Source organism: Bactrocera dorsalis, chromosome 3, assembly GCF_023373825.1.
Source record: "Bactrocera dorsalis isolate Fly_Bdor chromosome 3, ASM2337382v1, whole genome shotgun sequence".
In the NCBI taxonomy this organism is placed as follows: domain Eukaryota; kingdom Metazoa; phylum Arthropoda; class Insecta; order Diptera; family Tephritidae; genus Bactrocera; species Bactrocera dorsalis.
Window position 1 is genome coordinate 11,974,580 of NC_064305.1, and position 19,997 is coordinate 11,994,576.

General features: G+C 34.4%; 2 protein-coding genes across 4 annotated transcripts in view; one reads left to right on the forward strand and one right to left on the reverse strand.

The window, feature by feature from the left end:
- Positions 1–19,997, forward strand: part of LOC105226683 (putative polypeptide N-acetylgalactosaminyltransferase 9) — a 160,099-nt gene that overhangs the window by 101,998 nt on the left and 38,104 nt on the right. The gene's annotated exons all lie outside the window — the stretch shown is intronic.
- Positions 6,964–11,309, reverse strand: LOC105226682 (imaginal disk growth factor 6). The gene is made up of 3 exons (XM_011205683.4): positions 11,027–11,309; positions 7,761–8,336; positions 6,964–7,696 (listed from the first exon to the last, which is right to left on the reverse strand). Exons 1-3 carry the CDS (start codon positions 11,154–11,156, stop codon positions 7,044–7,046), a joined length of 1,359 nt encoding a protein of 452 aa, XP_011203985.2. The 5' UTR covers positions 11,157–11,309; the 3' UTR covers positions 6,964–7,043.

Below are 19,997 nucleotides of genomic sequence, written 5' to 3' on the forward strand. Positions count from 1 at the left end.
CAATTTTCTGTACTTCTATAAAACCAGAATTGCATTTATTTTTAGGTTATAAGTAAATAACCCAAAATAATAATTAACTTAGCGTATAAGCTGTATTTCTCCCGTAGCAATAGATAAAAGATTTGCGCTTTAAGAGTGAAAGCTTCAAAAAGCTCTACCTTAAATATTTCCAAAAATTTCGAAAGCAATTTAAATTTAATAAAATATAAATAAATATAATAAAATATGTAACTCAGCATGTAAGCTGCATTTCTGTTGTAAGTGTAGTTGAAAGCTTAGCATATTTAGCAAGAAAGCTTCTAAAAGCTCCGGCACAAAGAAACATATGAAATATCTATATCAACTAATTAAGTGATCTAATTGGATTTCTCTCATAGAACATAAAGTAAAATTAATCATTTTTTTACAAAACAGTAACTGCTTCAAACTGATGAGATTTTGAACCCGATTTGAATCGCAACTTATGATTATTAAAATCTTTGGATTGCGCTATGGTCACAAGTACTCATAAAAAACTTATTTCAATACTTTGCATTACATGTCTACCGTACAAATATATGAAAGCTTAACACTTTTAGGTGAAAGCTCTAAAAAACTTTACCTAAAATAGCTTACAAGTGACGAGCGCGTTATATAACTACTAGTTTTGTTGTTTCTATAACTAAATGAAAGTTTCGTACAATTGAGGTGAAAGCTTCTAACGTACAAATATTATGAAAGCTTAGCACTTTTAGCGTGAAAGCTCGAAAAAGCTTTACCTCACATATTTTACAAGTGACGAACGCGGTATATAACTACTAGCATTGTTATTTCTATAACTAGATGAAAGCTTTAGAGAATCTAGGTGAAAGCTTGAGAAAGCTCTGTCCTACATAAACTAAAATCACACAAAAATTAAAAAAAAATTAAAAACTAATTCGAAATCAATAGTGTTTTACTACTGCTTGTTCTGAAAAATATATTAAAATAATGTATTGATGTAACGTTGCCAATTTTTTGGGTTACCAGCTTTCTGAAAAGCATATAACTACTAATGAAAATTTTATAATTAATATTATTAAAAAAGTGTTAATTCATATTCCAATCGCAAATTAAATTAAAAATGCAATAATTTATATTCCACCATTCTAAAACGGGGTGACTTAAAATGTAATGTTGCCACTTACTACTTTTATAAAATTATTCACCTAAAAATATTTGTGTCACATTTCCATTTTAGCATAAAAATCCTTAACAATTCACACTCACTCCACGCCAAAAATATTTTATACGCCATCACTGTGCTCAAAGCAAATTAATTAACATCACTCATACGCCCGCGTGGCCTCCAACAATGCGTGCTATTTTCTCCGCTTCCATTATCACTAAACACTTAATTAATGTACAAGCGCTTTTGTTGTTGTCACTTTACTGCCTGCCTCAAGTATATTTGAGTAATTTATTACAAGTTCAAAAAAAATTTATTTGTTTGCTGTTTTCTTTGTTAACAGCCAGGAACTCCTTTGACTATATTCGCTCTTGCTCTCGCTCTATCGCTCTTCTCTACTTCTGCTCCTATTTGCTTCCATATAAATCAAGTGAAATGTTTTTGGTGTTCACTCGCCGCATAATTGGCATAATTATGCAGTAAGGCAAGTGGAAAAAACGAAAAAAGATTTTGAAGAAAAATAAAATGTGAAGCGAATTGAAGGCGAATTTTTCCTCCTAAATGTAGTATATGTACATCTATCTATATGTAAATATACCTGTATATGTATACAAAGTATATGTCTCAAAATATTCACGTCGCTTTGTGTCAATTCCTCTGCAGCTAATAATTCATTTGCTGTCTGTTAATATATACATATATATAAAAATATAGTGGCGTGGGGCAAAATGGCAACAATACCTCATTCAGGCATTCTAATAGCTGTCTTTGTGGAATGTGAAAATTGCGCAAATATTTTGGCTGGAAATAAACATGTCCTTTTGAGACATTCCACACTCCGTAGCGGCATGTAATTTTCTACGTGACAAGGGTCGCCAGGCAATTGCCTGCGCGCTTGATATTGTAATTAAAATCTCTTGAAATTTTCCAACTGAAAGCATGACGGCATTAGCAAGTGAGAACATTCTCTGAATTTATGATACAAGTAAAATTAAATTGTTTAATCTTTAAAATACTTGATTTGTCGCTGTTTTCAAAAAAGGAAAAAGAAAAATAAATAATAAATTTTTTAGTAACTAAATTTTTAGCAAAAATGACAGATTTTTAAAAGAATTATTTTTAGTTTAAGCTTGTAGTCTTTTAAATTTTAACTCTTCAGCTAGGAGCTCACTTCTATCTGATAAAACTTAAACTCAAATGTCCACAAATAAAAATTTCACTCTGGTGTTATTAAATCCTGACTTTTGTTTAAAAGAGAGCTTTGGTGATAAAAGCTTCCAGAGCCTTTTTCATTTCTTAACAATTTGAATAAAGTTTTTGTATTCAATATAAAATATAAAGTATTTTAGACAAAATTTAGCGCTTTCGAAAAGCTCTACAGAAAATTCAAAGCTTCTAAGCTTTACATGTTGATAAGTTTAGTTGCGTTTAGTTCCTTCAGTTACTTGTATTTGAAACCACAAAGTTACAAAAAAGAACTTTGTAATTTTATTGGCTGGTAAAGCTTTTTTCTAGAACCAAAAACAAACCTTAAAGCTTTGTAAGTGTCTATAATTTCAATCGCACTTAGGCTCTAAAGTTATGTAATCAAAGAAAGTAATATGAGTTCTACTATTTTGACGGCAGAAAAGCTCTCTTCTGCAAAAAAACTTAAGAGCTTAAGTGAAAAGATATTTTAAGTACAATACTATGTAAGTTTGGCATTTAATTGACAATTACCTTAAAGCTTTTCAATAAGTAAATAATATAAACTTTATTAAAACAGAATTATGCTTTAGCGAAAAGCTCCGTTGAAAAGGCTTCAAGGCGTCGTGAGAGCTTTTTTCAATAAACTTAACAATTTCAGTGGAAAGTTATTATAATTATAATAATGTTTTTGGAAATTTGCCTTCATTTGCACTTAAGCTTTTTAGTAAATAATGAAATAATTATAAAATATTAACTGTACTTAAGTAAAAATAAGTTTAGCAAAAAGCTCCACAAAAGCTCCAAAGCCGCATATTTATTCATAATTTAATTAGCGCTAAGACCTTTTGGTTACTTGAACAAACAAACTAATGTGATTTCGACTATAATACCGGTTCGAAGAGCTTTTTTCAATGAAAAAAACCTTAACATTTCCTGTGTAAAGATATTATTAAAAAATGAGCTTACATTTACAGCTTTTCTAAAGGGCTCTTAAGAGCTTTAAAAGCTCCATAATTTAATAAGTTTTCTCGTATTTGTGGTTAAAATACTGAAACAAGGCTTTGTTTAAAAAATGCAAGTTCAAAGCTTTGCCATAAGGCTTCAAATAGAGTTGACAACCTATAAAGCTTAGTATATGTAACTTTTCTCCTTGATCGAAGGTTAAACTTTCAGTATTTCATATTAAAGTCTATATAAAGTTCTTTAAAATATTTTTATAACATTTTGTCTCAAATAAACTCTTTGGTATCATCCAAATGTTTAGCTTCATATACATGGCTTCGTAAAAGCCCGAAGACTAAGAGAATCTGGGTATTAAATGACTGCATCCTGGGTAAAATTCGCATACACTTTGACTTCATTCAAAAATACCCAAAATACTTGAATTGCCAGCGCACCGAAACTAAGTTTGGCTGTTGCTTCTTCACTCACATACCTTCGAGAGAGGGAAGGACTCGCTAGATAATAGCTGCAGTGTGCTGTATTACGGTGGATTACAGCTTGCAGGGAGCATTCATCATCTTCTAAGCGGAGGTGCCTGAAATAAGGTTAGCGGTAGATCTAATGCTCCTTTGCTCAACCTCCTTCAGAGGTGGCTATTCACTCCGATAGTCGGACAGCCGTTTGCGCTCAACACTAGTGAAAGGATGCCTAGAATTATTACATCTAGCTTCAAGCCATTTTATCATTACACTGTTTTGGGTGCCTGGTCAGAGCAGTACGGCTGAGAACTGTAAGGCTGATGACCCTGTTAGGTTAGGCACTTCAGTCTCATTAACTGCGGATTGGGAAAAGGTAGAAGCTCCTTTGGCTGTTTAAGGTTAAAGACTAGACATTTTACTGAAAGCTGATATGCAACTACATGAGTTTTTCGTATGCCTTTATAAAGAACTGTCCATAACAGTCTAAGTAAGTTCCCCAGCAAAGCTGAGGTATAAGATATCTAACCTAACCAAACCTGTCACCTGTTTCATATTAAGTGAAATTCACTTAAAAATTGTATTATCCATTTTCATATAACCTTTAAGTTGGAAAGAGTATACTTCATTACATAATTCTCTAAATTCTGTTTCTCTCTATTCTGTTTCTACAAACTCTCGAACACCAGTTTCATAAATATATTTGAAAATATTCCCTTAAACAATAAGACGTGGCATATCCAAACCACATACTTCCCTTTTCAATTCCAAATCGCCTCAAGGTATGCTTCTAATTTAACAACGCCACGTTTCAGCAAAAGACTGAATGGTCTACCACACTTAAAGTGAAGCAAATTTCCACACAAATTAAGCCAACCCATAACACCGTCAACACCGCGGCGTTTAATCATAATAAATTTTCACTCGAACAAAAGGCTGATGGTTATAAAAAACAACAAAACTAACAACAATAGTTGTAAAACGAAATGCCGGAAATAGGTTCCTGTATCCGCATCCGCTTTGCATTAGGGTCATGTGACCGCGCACTCCGCTTACTTATATAATAAAAAGTATAACCGAAACGTGCAGATTCGAGCTTGTTGCGGCGCTCAACTCGCAGCACGTAAAAATGGCGGTCGGAACAATAAAAATAAAAAGCAGCAAAAATAAATAAATACAGCTAGATATACAGCTCGGCAGATATATCCTTCAAAAGATATACGTGCAACTGTGATGTGCGCTTATAAATTTATATATTTGTGTAACATTTTGTTGTTGTTTGTTTCACCTTTCAGTGGCGGTGATAAATTTAACCCTGACACGGCGTGCACCTGGTCTGCTGCCCCGCACGCTCGGATGCCCGCCTGAGTTCATGCTTCGGCGCGTTCAATGCGCTTATTTGTGTGTTGTTGGTGTGTGTGTTGGTGTGTGTGGCGCCCACCTGAGTGGCGGAATTTTCGTTTTGCTGTTTTGCTGCTCTTCAGGCACTCTCCACTCGTTGGTGGAGTGTCTGCACTTTACGGCTTGCCTTGCCACATTGTACCGCTACATTTACGCTTGCCAGCACATTGCGCTTGCCGGGCGCGTATTTTTCACTTTTTCGCTATTTATTTGGCAAGTGCGAATTGCTGCTTTTGTTCGCGCCACTTTCAGCTATTCCATTAAAATTATTTATTTGATTTTATTTTGCGCGGGTGTGTGTGTGCGAGATCTTTCTCATTTATTTACTACTGATAATAGACTACTTTTAGGCGTCAAGAGTGCCATGTGCATTAAGACGTATGTATGTGTGGGTGTGTGCGTCTTTATGCAAAAAGATACTTACGAATGAAAGTTTTTGTGTTTATTTTGTTTGCAGGGAAATATTGCAGCTGTTGAGGTCACAAGTGCTTGAGAGTGTAGAAAAAGAGTAGTCCAGCTAATAGTGCTTTATATTTCGATTCTATTTTTGTTTTTTTTTTTAATGAAATTTTATAAGTAAATAAATCAGGCAACTTTTTCGTATTTTATATAACAGCTTTATTTCGAGATTTCACGGTTTGGGTAATAATCTGTCCTCAATTAAGTTTAGTTTATTTTTATACAAGGACTTGAGTTTAATATTTCAGTTTCTATGACAGCTATATGTTAGGGTGATCCGATCTGAACAATATTTTGAGATATTGTACGGATACTTTAGCAAATAATTTATACTAGATTTCATGAAGATATATTAACAAATAAATAAGTTTTCCATATAAGGACTTGAGTTTGATCTATCAATTTGTATGACAGCTATATGTTAAGGTGGTCCGTTCTGAATAATTTCTTCGGAAATTGTGGCGATGGCTTAAATAATAATCCATGTCAAACCTCGTGAAGATATATTGACAAATGAAGAAGTTTTCTATACAAAGACTTGAGTTCGATCGATCGGTTTATATGACAGCTATATGCTACAGTTATCCGATCTGAACAATTTCTCAGGACATTGTAGCTCTAACTTGGATAATAATCTATTTTAAATATTGTGATGATATCGTGTCAAATAAAATACTTTTTCATACAAGGACTTAAGTTCGATTCGCCAGTTTATATGACAGCTATATGCTACAGATGTTCGATATCGGCAGTTTCGACAAGTGAGCAGCTACTTGATGAGAAAAGAACATGGCAAAAATTTCTGGTCGATATTTCAAAAATTGAGGGACTAGTTCGCATATAAACAAAGAGATAGACAGTCGGATATGGCTAAATAGGCCCAGCTCGTCAAACTGATCTATAAGGTATATATAGTAACTTCATAGAATCTCCAACATTTCCTTTTGTGTGTTTGCGGACCTTGAACCAATGCAACACAATCTCTTTTACCATACTGAGCTTTAAATGAAATGTTCCTTGAGATCTTCAATGTAATACAAGGACCTTTTGTTAAGTTTTTACAAGGACTCCATTTTAATAACGATATTTGCATAGTCAGAGCTCTGAATCTAAACATTATATATTCCTAACTAAACAAATAAAACACCAACAAGTGTAATAACATATTATCAAAGAATTATTATTGCAAAATTCCTCTCGAAATCTCTCAGCTATGGGCTCAGTAAAAGTTCTCTTAACAATAAAGTGCGCAACTTAAAAACTAGCAATTTTTAAAGATTCCGAAAACATCGTTGAAGAAAAAATTTGGCAATAAATGGAAGCTATTAAAATTTTTTATGGAAAATACAGTTACTTATTCAAATATAAACATGGAAAAATGTCAAATCGTGAAAAGTCAAAGAAACAAATATTAGTGAGTCATGTGACACTTAGTTCACCAAGCGGTATTTAATGGCACGCAATATGGGATATTTATCGCCAGTGCAGGAACCACGGAAGTCATCAAAAGACAAATCAAACAGGGCCACGCCACCCAAATTGAATTGACGCACGTAGCCGGCCTTCTCAGCCGCGGTGTCGGGATCTTCATAGCCCACCCACAAGCCGTGACCGCTGCTCTTCTCGTCCGAGCGGTAAGCATAATTGCCTGTGCGGCGTGTTGGATCGCCGACCTTGGTCAATGCCAGATTGGCGCCTTTGCCATAGGCATTGTTGGTGTTCGGCAGCAGAGCGCACACTTCGGGCCAGCTGTAAAGACCCTTGATTTGTGTGTTTGGTCCAGCGGGTGCTTCATTCTCAACCTTAGCCACTGGTGGTACGCCAGTCTCGCCAGAGTCATCGGTCAACTTCCAAACGCGGCCATATGTGGGCACGCCCACATTCAATTTGGAGGCGGGGCAATTGTTACGCAGCCAATATTGTGCCTGGTAGTGTACATTGAATTGGGGATTGCGTTCGGGTAGATCGAATAGTGGCGCAGGCAGATCGGCAACTTCGGGATTGCGTTCGGGTGTGTAGAAATCAAAGGCGCCCAAGTTTACAAAGTCCAGATAGTTAACAATAGCGGGCACATCATAGAACACTATCGGAACAGTAAAAAAATTTAATACAAATTTTTCAAAAATCTGTAAATAAAATAAACTCACGCGACGAGTTCACATTGGGCAGCACAGTGGTTGAAAGCAACAGACTGTCCGGACGGAATTCGTTTTTGACATCACGCAACAAAGCGGTGAACTGTTCCTTATGTTCCTCAGACTTTTCATCGACAATGTGATCGCCAGAGAAGACCTTCTTGAAACCCTTCCACAAGCTACCTATACCGCTGTGCACCTTCTTTGGTTTGTTCTTGGGGAACTGCCAGGCAACATCGAGTCCATCGAAACCATAGGTCTTCACCAAAGCGTAGACGGTATTAATGAAACGGGCACGTCCAGCTGGGTTCTCCAACAATTCGAGATATTTGTTTGGCAAGTCTTTGGCATCTTCACTGGTCTCAATATCCTTATCACCACCCAAACCAAGCAACACCTTCAAGGTTGGGTATTTGCGCTTTAGACGCGTAACGGTGCGGTATAGACCTTTACCCAAATCTAAGTCTAAGTTTTGATTAAGTGAGACGGCTTTGTGCGAGTCGCGTTCAATGCCTGCCCAACCGTAGACAAGGTAGTCGCAGAACTGCAGCGCCGGTTCAAGATCATCAATTATAAGTTTGCCGAGACCTGAAAGATAGAGGAAATGGGAGAGAGATTAAAATTTTAAACTTCAGCTAATTAGAAAACCAGTAGCAATTTTAAATAAAATTAAGATGTTATTAAAAAATATTTGATTTTCCATGAACCATCTTCCAGTATTGGACAATCGTATAAATGTTGAGGTTTTGGTTAGGTTAGCTTATATTTGTTGACCCTCATGCCATATATAGTCCTATTAGTACTAGTATTGCCAGCTGGAGGTTCATTATTATTACGAACTGAAGTTTACGTCGTGAAGGACGCCAGGCAATATGCAAAGTTCAATAGAGACTTGATACTTAATTTTCATACTTCATCCAGTCTCTTGAACTGCGAAGCTGCTAGTTATCTAGGTCGAGTTAGATATAATGCCGCACATAAGCAGAGGTGGTATTCCAGCGCCTATCATGTCTACTTCCCTGCACTTTCTAAAAATTTAAACAATGCTCATACGGCTCGACAGTAAGTTGTGACCTATGACTTGGCCAACAACCATCCTTAAGACTTTTCGAGACCGTGTGAGTAGAGTGAGCTTGTTTTGCTTCCACTTTCTTGCACATGATCTTGATGTTCCTGTATGCCCCTAAGACGTTGCATCATACCTTGATCCATTAGTCAGGCCTTTGAAAATTTCGAGTATCGTTTTTAGCAATTTGTGTATTTTTTTAGCTAGTTCGGTAGCTAAGCAGTTGGGACTTATGGCAATCTCGTCAGCTATTTGGTTTCTTGGAATTCGTTAGTGGCCTGGAACACAGTATAATGCAGCCGCTTTCCGGCAGCCACTATATCTACCTATCCTTGCTTCTAAGGACATTCTCTGGCATAATGCCTTAGATGAATTACCGCCTAGCTATCGACGTATAGTTGGAGGAACTAATTACAAATATGAACTTCTGCTCATTATAAGATATCCATTGGTGTCCATTTCTGATTGCTAGCGAAAAGCAAAGCGAAGTAGAGGACAACTAGATTTGTCATTAAACGTTGTTAAGAAACTAATAGTTTTATACCCTGGAACCTGAATGAGCATATAAGGAGAAGAGGAAAGTTGACAAGCATTGTGATTTTGAGAGCTATCGAGTGTTGTTTTTTTAGGAGGATGATTGACAGATTGTGGATAGTTTCGATATGAGTGTGAACACATAAAGATATATAAACGATAATTTGGAATATTTTTTTAAACAATTTCGTTGAAGTCAATAATAATGCTTTCAAAGTTCTTGCTTAAATAAAAATTATACAGAGAGTTTATCGAAGTAAAATCGTCGCTTTGAAAAGGTAGAAGTCCTCGCTTACTTGCGCTAGGTATGTTGTCTAAGATATCTGAGTTCCAAACCCTGACCCATATAATGTCACTATAGAAATTGATGATTTTGTGAGTCAAAGAGACATGGATTAAATTCAAAATTCTTTATTTTTAACCAAGTATATGGATTTTGTCAAATAGTGGCGATCTCTAGCTACACAAAGCAACTCAGCACTCAATTTCAATATCCTGCGAAGACAAAGAGATAGGTACATTGTGACAAAAAACAAATGGAAATTGTAATTAAATTTTTTGGGTAAATATATTTCAAAACATGTACTTTATTAAGAGTGGTACAAAGCCCTCAAAGATAGGGAGAGACCGGTGAAGACATTCCTCATTCTGGACGACTTTCGACCTCTTCAACTGAGGAAAATATTAAAAAACTGAATAACATAGTGCTTGAAAATCGGCAGCAACTGTTAGAAAGATGGCAAAAGAGAATTTCTCATGTATCTCGGAAGTCCCTTACAATGATTTTGTTGGATAGTTTCTGTATGAAACGCGTTCTTGCTCGACTCGTCTCGATAAAGCTGATTTTTTTCCAAAAAAAGTACCATAAACAGGTCTCTTGGGACATGCTTGTGTGTGTTCCGATCTCACTTTAATTGAAACCATTATAATTGCCGACGAGACATGGGTTTCTGAGTTTGACATGCAAACAAGTCAACAATCGTCAAAATAGAACTCGTTTTCAGTTGAACGAAGAGATAAAACTAAAATCGCTGAAGGAGCTGAAGGCTATCCCAAAAAGTAATTATGAAAAGTGTGCCGTTGGCATAAATGTATTACAACCGGTGAGGATTACCTTGAAGGCGACAAAATAAATATTGATTAACCTCGAGTATTTTTTGTCATAATATATATTCTTATAATTTTTCTTTCGATTTCATATATTTTACTTCATATTAGTCGAAGCTGCAACACTGTGTGATTTTTACTGTCATATAATTTAATGAAAACTTCATAGAAATATGCAATTCTTAGAAACTCTTCATTTCTCAGCTTAGTACCTCCTCACACCGCTTATCTTCCAACCGGGTCAACAAGTCAACACAGCGCTTCTGCCATTTATGATAATTACTATTTACTATATTTCCAGTTTTTTCCACATATGCGCACACACACACCCACACAAGCGACCGGTGCTTTTTCTCGCTTAACGGAAATTAAGCACAGATGATTGTTAAATACAGAATTTACACTTAACACACTGTTAAATCAATTTCAGTTAACTTCACTTAATTAAAACCACAAACTTCTATTCAATAAACACTTCAGGTCTCCCAAGCAGCACTTCTAAGTCAATTTTCTATTACGCAACAATCACCGTTTATAATAAAAAATCTTTTTATACAAGCCCCTTACTCACCCTCTTTAACGAAACTCGATGAATCGTAGTAGCACACCATATGTTTCTTGGGTCCAGCCGGTACCGGGCTACCCACTTTGTTGGCCAAAGTGGCGGCAATGAAAAGTGAAAATACCAGAAGGATTTTCATGTTCAAAGCCCTACACAACACACTAACAATGTATTGAGAAAAAATAAAACAAAAAAGAACAATTAAATACACGCACACAGAATCTCAAATGAGTTGTGAGATGAAGCCGCTTTCAGTTGCGATCTTCACTAAGCTTAGTCCAAACAGTAACTGATCGTGCAAAGCGCTGAGCGCAGGCTGGAAGGCCAGCTGAAATTGAAAACGGAATGACAAATTGCTAGCGATAATGAAAAAAACACAAAAACATTTATGTATTTATAAACCAACTAAAGCAACAACAATATAGAATATAACAACAATACATAAAATATATGTGACCGGTAGTTTGTTGATCGAAAAGTCTCGGGCTAGAGCTTCAACGTCAGCACAGATTCAAAGCTATTGTTGTTGTTATTGGCGCCGATGATGGTCTCATATAAAGATGTATATACCTATGTATGTTTATTGTTTGTGTTTTCACATTTTGCTATGTGGTGAAGTACTTAAGTATGTAAATTTTTGTCAAAATTCCACGTATGAGCTTATTATATATATTTTTTTTTGCTTTTTCTGTTTTTATTTATTTTTTTTATATCACAATTTTTCGTTTGTGATTTTTATATTATGTTTTATACTTAATATTCCACTTTTGAAGTTTCGCTTATCACCTTTAAGTTTGGCCCGTCAGTCAACTTTGTTTGCCCCATCAATTAGCGAAATGTTGGGAACGTCATGGCTGGCCAATTGTTTATGCGAATCTGGGCCGCTTAATATCGAAAAATGTTTATAAAAACGCCAATGTAAATATCTGAAAATATTGTACATATTGCCAATATTTACCTTGTTGAAAGTGTATATACAATTAAGGGTGTATGTTTGTCAGTATGTAATCAAAAATACGCTTTTAACAGATTTCACTCCGCAACACTTTGGCAAGTTTAAAATTATTGGATTAAATGTCTACATGAGGGTTTCAAGCTGTTTAAGAATGTTCGAGTCACGAATGAAATATATACTTAAAAATTTGGCAAAGTTGTAAAATATATATTAGGGTGGGTCCAAAAAAGAAACTACTTTTTTCTGTTTTTAAATTTAAATTTTCTTTTCGCTGGGTATCTCTTTTAAAATAAATTTTAAATTTTAATTTAAAGTTTTTAAATTTTAATTAACAGATTTTTAATTTTTTACCCACCCCAATTTGTATTTCAACGCTTTGAGAAATATTTATAATTGGTATCGTTTTCTATATATACATTTATTTGTCTTGGATAATATGTAAAAAATGTGTTTTTCTTCGAACCGCCTTTCAAACTTTTTCGAAAATTTCAGCTGGACACACCCTAACTTTATCCAACTGAACTAAAATTTGTGTGGAAATGTTGGCTTCACCTATTTTATAGTCTTTTAAAAGATTTTGGAAATTTTTCTTCAAAACTTTCCTCGAAAATGTTGGACCTCCCTAATATACGCAAGAATAATATACATCAACTACTAGAATACCTGCTATAGTTTTGCTCTTCATAATTTTCAATGCTGTTGTTATTGTTTTATATTTAAAAATAATAAGTTTAGTTAGCTTTAGTACCACCCTTATGTAAATTTATCATCTAATATATAAAAAATACAACTTTTAATTAGGTAAAAAATTAATTGGCTTGTAAAGCTAGTCACTCGGCACACATTTAATATTTTATCTTATAAAATATTTCCATAGGGTTACCATCTATGTTCAAAATTTCACATTATATGCATATGTGTATAGACATATAGAACGAAAATGGTTTGAGTAAACTTTGAATCTTGTCTAACTAAGAACAGGGAATATGTATATGTATGAATACGATATATGTATACACTTCCATTTCCCTTTTTTAGAAGTCTATGATTTTTGTCCTTTATCTACGATAACTTCTAAGGATTAATAAACATCAAATCAAACAGTGTAGCTATCTATCAAATAAACATTTTATAAAATAAAAATTTTGATAAAAATTAAAAAAAAAAAGTTTTGAATCAATTTCGTAAGCATTTGGCATTCTTAAAAAAATTTCTACGGGGTTTAAAAACATTTTAGAGCAATTTTTATAGGATGTATGTATAAATTTAAGTTTCATAGATTTTTTTTCTTGTAGAAATATCGATATTGGGTAATTTGGATTAAACCTTACTTATATATATAATATATTTCATCTTTCTTTCTTTTGCAAACTGTTTAAAGAAATCATCATAAACAACCTCACAAATTGATATACTCGTACGAAGTGATAATTTCCATATTTACTAGTTTTCATTTGATAAATTGCCACCATGCTTAGACTAGAGTGAGCATTTAAATATTTACATGCTTAATTAGGCAAATGAAAACAAATTTCAGTATAAATATACTCATATTTTGCTCATATTCTTAAACTTTTCTAAACAAAGCAACTTAAGCTGTAGCAGTTTTTACGATTCCTCTACTCCCAAGTCTTGCCGCTTGCTACGAGTACTATAATTATCTTCATGTCACTTGTGAGCTCATATGTTGGTATACTCATGTATGTATGTATATACACAAAAGTTCAAACATATGTATATATATATTAAAATATATATACATACATATATATATGCACTTATATATAGTACATTTAAATATATAGAGCACACTGTCTGCCTCTTCGCATCTGCGCCTCTTCGTGCTGATAAAGTCATATCGCCAACGTCGCGGAGTGTCAACATTTATTATTTGACCCCAACGACTGATTAACTAAGCAAGATGTGTTTATTCTAAATGTAAATCACTGTGTGTGTACATATGTATGCTTGCCTACCCGATAAAAAATTTAACAGCCCTCATTTAAGCGGATAGTTCCAAGATGAAGTAGTGAGCTGTAACTACTGTCCCCTTCACTAATATAAGCACTCGATCGGTCAGGAAATGTGCGTTGTATAGTATAGATTAGAATATAGTCTGCTATAATCCGCTGTTGTGAATAATTTGTTCGAAAATTACACCGGCAATAGTCTATGCCAAATTTCATGAAGATATCTCGTTATAAGCGCTTGTCGGCACATTTTTTATATCCATATTGCAATATTTTATTTATGTTAATAATTTAATTTATATATTCTTAAAAAGGTGGCAACCCTCTAAAAATGGTTTTTAACAGTAAACTTTTTCGAACTTATGCAATTGTTTCATGGATTATTACAATTGTTTTGGCAAAAAATTTAAACAGGTGGCAACTTTCCTAAAAAATATTTTTTTAACTGTAAACTTTTTGGAATTTATACAACTGTTTAATTAAATTTACAAATTTTTTTGGAAAAAATTTAAACAGGTGGCAACCCTTGTAAATATATTTTCTTAACTGCGAGCTTTTTGATACTTATACAATTGTTTGATTGAACTCTTGTCTTGGAAAAAATTTTAACAGGTGGCAACCTTAAAATTTTGTTTTCCTCAAAATACTCGAATATCATGCACAATCTTCAAAGCAAACACTAATGTTAATTTATATTTGGGTCGAACATTATGAGCCATGTTGTAAAGAAGTCAGTTCTGTTTACTAACACTACGAGTATTATACGTTAGCAACCATAGCAACATTTTAAGAGTTTCTAAGACCCCGTAGAATTTCTAGAATTCTGAATCATTAAGGCTTTAACAGAATAGTAACTGTTTCTCAGAATTCCAGAAAATCGATGAGGTCGTGGAAATTCTTCAAATTTTTTTTTGCTACGCTTTATTATATTTTCTAAAGAGACATGCCTTAATTATTTCTTCGAAACATTAAATATGTACATCGAAGAAAATACTATACATATACTCGTATATTGATGAATATTAGATCAAGTTTTGAAAATGAAAAAAAAAAATTCACTCAGGAATGAAAAAGTAGCTTAATCGTTAGTTGATGACAAATAATAAACAGTTGATGGGTCTTAATTATTTCTTGATGTATTTATATACAGACGCTAATACATATAAGTACATATGTATATGGTATATAAATTCTTTAACTTACTACATATGTATATACTTTTGACAAACTATAAGCTTTTGAGTGCCTCTCAGTTTTTAGCCTCATTAACCACAATAAATTACTATTATGTTACATAAATATGCTCATGTATTCATTTCTATCATTCACACATTTTTCAGCATGCGCACAATAACAACAATATATTACCTAAATGTATATCTATTTAGCTCATAGTGGGAGAAATACCTATCAGACATACCTCCACTCAATATTTGCCTAACCTTTTCGTTTTTACTCCGCAAACACTCGAATAAATTACATACATGTATACTCGTTTGTAAGTCGGTGTGTATAAATAATGCGCCGAGTTATTTATGATTGCCATTGTAGTTTTATTGTTATTGGTGTTATATTTACCCACACACATATGTATGTAAATAGTTAGGTAGTTATTTGCCTACTTACTCAAATAAATAGTTATGCATATCTCATTGATGTATTGTGTGCTAAATGTTTGTTTAGGACAAACATAATAGACAATCAGTCAATGTACGAAACAATCGAATTGTGTTTGCCAATATTTAGGGTATTTATAATATTTCTGTGATTGGTATTTTGACTATTTTACTATAAAGGAATTTCAAAAAAATATTAACAAAAGGTTCATGGTGGGAAAGTATATGAATCATACGACTTGTTTAGCTATAGGAGGAGAGTTTTTGGATCTCTCCGATTGCAGTACCCTATCACAAAGGCATGCTGAGGAAAATCCAAGTATTTTTGGTGTTCGAATGTTACTTTCTCTAATGATAATTTTTTCCTATAAATAGGAGATTTTAAATATGTATACCTATATTGAATTCCTTTACTCAGTCAAATGAAATATCAATGATCGATTCTAGTTGTTCATGCTTGCTCTCATTTTTTGGAGTGGTTAACTAAAGGCCAACACGCATCGTAGTTCTAATGGCGGCTGCTTCATTCCGCACGATAGTCTCCGCACACAGCCGCAACGAGATTCTCGAGTCACTGGCCGACAGCTATTGGGACATGGACAAAGAGACGTTGTTAGCAACATAACTGCAAGGCAATCAGATGAAGAAGGCAGAGACTCTTTTTATGAGCCTATCGTTTAGTTATTTTGATGGCAGTTAGTTCATTGCTTCACACCAAGAAGGTTCTGGATAAAGCAACAACAATAATATGAGCTCTTGAGTTCCTTAACAAGTCTATATCTCAGCATGGCTTCTCTTTTAGCCAAAGACATATTCCAGAAAAATCAAACTGTTAAATGGTTTTAATAAAATGTGCTGTGTCCCAGAATGCGTGAGTCCTAACCTAGTGGCTTAGTGCTCACTTCCTTTCAACTGGAATAAATTAAGTCAGATAGATATCTTCTTCTTTATTGGTTCCTTTTCTATGTTTAGCGCCAATTGGAGATTCTAAGTATAGCCTGGACCTTCGAACAACATGTCCTAGCCAGCGTAGTCGCTGTCTCTTAATTCATTATATAGCACTTACAATGGGTGAGAGTGAAAGAGAGATTGAGAGATTGAGAGAGAGAGAGAGAGTGAAAGAGTGAGGCAGAGAAAGAGAGAGAGAGCACTGTTACTATCCAAATAAATTTCATCTGTGTTTGCTATTCCAACTCCTTGGATCAGCGCTCTCTACCAGTTTCGTCCATTATGCACATATTTCAGTCTGTATTCCTGCCAGGAGAAAGCTTATCTTAAACCCAATTTGATGTCGTCTTGCACATTGTAATTTTCTACCACCCTTCTTTGTTTGGCTAAATGCTATAGTTTTCTAATCTGAGCAATTTGTTCGGAGAGTATAACGTATTTTACAATAATATATACCGAACTTCGTGAATCATTTTCTTCAGACATATGTGGTAAACTTAATATATCTTTTATGTTATAATATAAATATCTATGTATGTAAATATATATATATATCTTTCTTGTCATTGAGGTATATCTTGCCTTCATCAGTGTTCCCCTCTCTTCTTCACCACAAAACATTATTACCAAATCACTACAACTTCTCTTAAATATTCCACACACATCGCAAGCCATTTAGAAGCAGATAGCGCTACTATTACAATAACAATAAAGCAACAATAAACAACAACAAAAATTGCCAAAATCGATAAGTAGAGCCCTCTGACAAACGCAATTGGCATAAGTGAGCAAGGAGCTCGGTGCAATGACCTTTGAAAGTACTGAACCGTATACAGTAGGGTGAGCCAAAAAACTAACCTATAATTGATTTTTTTACTTTTTAAGGATTTTTTATAGTATATAGCAGATTCTTGTAGAGCATATAATTTTACAAAAAAAAATCCGGGGCATTTTTATTATAAAAAAAATTTTTAGACGGTTGAGAATTATGGTATTTTTAACGAAATATGGATTTTATGTGTTATTGAAACGAGAAACTTTGATTGCTTACTTTTTTCTAATTAAGCTATAAATCCTGCTTTCTAGGTAAATTTCATACTTTATCTATAGCTTTAGAATTATATATAGATTCTAGAATCTATATTTTGGGCCACCCTAATATGGAGTTTTACATACATAGATAATGTTGTGACAAGAAAAGTTCACAGTTGAGGCACAACAAGTTCCAGAAAGTTAACATATTTGTATGCATGCATATACATATCCACCTGCAACCCGAAACACAGCATCCTTTTACTTTACCTCACAAACATCCTTATCTCCATTCCAAATTCGCAATTTCCTCAAATCGAATATCTGCAATTTCTACCATAAAATGTTATTGCACTTCAATTGAAAATGCTCGAATATCCTTCACCATACTACCTCTCAATTATATACATACTATATATACTTGTATATGTGTATACCACTCTCTCTATATGGGTTTGAGTGCCCGCTCCACTTAATGAAATATCAAAGTGGAATTGCTTATTGGCGGTAAAGTGAAAATTTGGGTTAAAATTCCCAAGTGGCCTCGCAAGCAGCCGCACAAAATGAATTTTTATTCTCAATTTTCGTTTTTCATTCACTTCAAGTTTTTCCAATTCACTCTATGTTTATAAACTCGCGGCATTTTAAGTGGCTCTACTGCATAGTCAGTAGCCCAATATGCGCTTGTAGAGTAGAGGTTACTGTGCAAGTATGCAGTCGTCCATTAAAAAATTTCACTCTTCTTGAATGGCGAAATGTGAATTGGGTTTGAATTTGACGCTAATTAAAGTGAATGTGAAGAAAAAAGAAATTAAATGAGCGAAAAGGTGAAATGCGCGAAAATATGGCTCTTGAGATTTTCTTTTTTTTTTAATATTTTTAACTTAAATGCTCAAGTTCTTTTGGAGGAAAAAATCAAAAAACTGAGAGAGAGTGATTCTTAATTTTCTTCTTTTTAGAAATAAATATTTTCATCCGAAACCCCACGAAGGCGAATAAAAGGAGATCCATTTCTACTTTAAAGAAAAAACACAAAAACTTCAAGCTTAAGACTATCTACTTCAAATGTTGGCTCCGCTTCAGATGCTCAGTCCGTTTCCAATGACTCCTTTAAGCATTTCGACTGCCAACTGGCGAATGACACGCCTGATTTTTTGTTCCAAGGCCCGACTCGAAACGGGATTGTCCGCATAACTTTAGACTTTACGTATCCCCACAAAAAAAGTCTAACGGTGTGATCACACACCATCTTGGTGGCAAATCGACCGGCCACGGTTGACGGTTACGTTCTCATCGGCATCATTTTTGACGAAATATGGACTGATGATTCCTCGGCCCCGAAAACCACACCAAACCGTTGCTTTTCTGGATGAAATGACGGCTTTTGAATCTCTTCACGTCGTTCTTCGTCCCAAATGCGACAATTTAGTTTGTTAACATAACCATTGAGCCAGAAATGGGGCTCATCGCTGAATAAAATTTGGCTCGAAAACGTCGGATCTTCTTGGAACTTTTCAAGAGCCATACTCACTTTGGTAGATCGAGCGGCTTCAGTTCTAACACAAACTATATTTTGTACGGTTTTAATTTGAGATCTTGATGTAGAAAGAGTCAAGTTGTTCTATAAGTCAGTCCGAGTTGCTGCAAACGGCGCCGAATCGACTCTCCTGTTCCGACTACAGAGACTTGACTGTCGAAGGACCGGTGTTTTGCCATCTCTTATCCCTTCAGACATTGAAAATAGTTAATTTCTAAATTTTTAACCGATTTCCTTTAAGAATTACCATATTCCTTTTATGACTATCTTATATTTTTTTCAATAACCACAATATGATTATCTACTTCCATAGCTATATTAATACTTCTTCAATTTGTGTTCGTTTAAAGAAATTGAGTATTTAATTTATGTCTTGTTTGCCCACCATTTTTAATTATGCAGGGCTCTCATCAACCACTAGCCTTGAACCCACATGATCTTTCACAACTTCTCTGTTCAACCGTGGAACCCTTTTTTTCGCTTTACGCCTACCGAAAAAATTAATTACACACAAGTGTGGAGGGGGTAGCGCAAGTAACGATGGCTCGCCATACAAAAGTAACGGTGTAAAGCATACAAAAACGAAAACTGAAAAGAGAAAAAGAAAATTACCGTCAAACCGTCATTTCGTATTCATCAAAGGCAAATTTTAAAGCGAATAAGGAGAAAATGAAATGACAAAGTAATTGCAAATGAGCTGCGCGGATAACGAGCGAAAAGTGAACGGAATGAGTGAAAATTTTTAATAAAGTTGTGTGGGAAGCAATGCGCACTTCTCAAAGAGGAAGGTGAAAAGAATAAGTAGCACAGCAGCTTACGCCTGACGCATGCTGTGTCTCAAGCCTGCTTCTCAGGCAATTGTAATCAAGTTTAAGATTTCATACATTTACTTTGAGTTTATTTCGTGTGTTGAAGCAGTCAA

Bases quoted from the DNA above. Each gene is read 5' to 3' on its own strand.
- LOC105226682 (XM_011205683.4), bottom strand. From the start codon at position 11,156: ATGAAAATCCTTCTGGTATTTTCACTTTTCATTGCCGCCACTTTGGCC. The intron at 8,337-11,026 runs GTGAGTAAGGGG...TCTATCTTTCAG, and splicing joins ATCGAGTTTCGTTAAAGAGG to GTCTCGGCAAACTTATAATT. The intron at 7,697-7,760 runs GTGAGTTTATTT...CTGTTCCGATAG, and splicing joins GCCCAATGTGAACTCGTCGC to TGTTCTATGATGTGCCCGCT.